Raw genomic sequence first — 646 nt, 5'->3', positions numbered from 1 at the left:
CTGCTCGGTGTGACCCCGGCACTGCTCGGTGTGACCCCGGCACTGCTCGGTGTGACCTCAGCGCTGCTCGGTGCCACCTCAGCGCTGCTCCGGGCACCCCGTGCCCCCCATGCCAAGGATGCGTTTCCTCCTTCAGCTGCTGCGGGTTTTGCTTTGTAAATTCACAGTCTGATCCCAAAAAAAGAGGGGTTGGGGGGGCAAGGAAAGAGAGAGACCGGATGGAGGAGAGGAGGGGAGGGTTTGGAGCGGGGAGGGAGCGAGGGAGGGAGCGTGAGGCACTCCGGGCTCTCGGTCTACGCGTAGAACTCCTCCTGCTTGTCGGGTTTCTGGTAGGTCACGTTGGCCTGCTTGGGCTCCTCCAGGGTGTAGCTGCCCTCGTCCTTCTTCTTCATGCGGTAGATGAGCAGCATGACCAGGAAGGCGGCGAAGAGGGCGCCCACCACGCCGCCCACGATGACCGCTGCACCAACGGCACAGGGGACACAGCCGTCAGTGCCACCCGCGGCCATCAGTGGCACCGCCAGCTGCCAGTGCCACCTCCAGCCCAGCCATCAGTGCCACCCCCTGCCCTCAGTGTCACCCGCAACCCTCAGTGTCACCCCCAACCCTCAGTGCCACCCGCAACCCTCAGTGTCACCCCCAACCC

At 64.9% G+C, this 646-nt stretch overlaps 1 protein-coding gene across 1 annotated transcript in view; it reads right to left on the bottom strand.

The window, feature by feature from the left end:
* Positions 1 to 152: 152 nt before the first annotated feature.
* SDC3 (syndecan 3) overlaps positions 153 to 646 on the bottom strand; it is a 9,196-nt gene continuing 8,702 nt past the window's right edge. Inside the window, exon 6 of the mRNA XM_017743732.1 lies at positions 153 to 460. Coding sequence (XP_017599221.1) covers positions 294 to 460 — 167 coding nt within the window. The 3' untranslated portion in view covers positions 153 to 293. The remainder of the gene's footprint in view (positions 461 to 646) is intronic.

Source organism: Corvus brachyrhynchos, unplaced genomic scaffold (assembly GCF_000691975.1).
Source record: "Corvus brachyrhynchos isolate BGI_N302 unplaced genomic scaffold, ASM69197v1 scaffold580, whole genome shotgun sequence".
In the NCBI taxonomy this organism is placed as follows: domain Eukaryota; kingdom Metazoa; phylum Chordata; class Aves; order Passeriformes; family Corvidae; genus Corvus; species Corvus brachyrhynchos.
The sequence above is the reverse complement of the archived record's forward strand: the minus strand, read 5'-3'. Positions and strand labels throughout refer to the sequence as shown.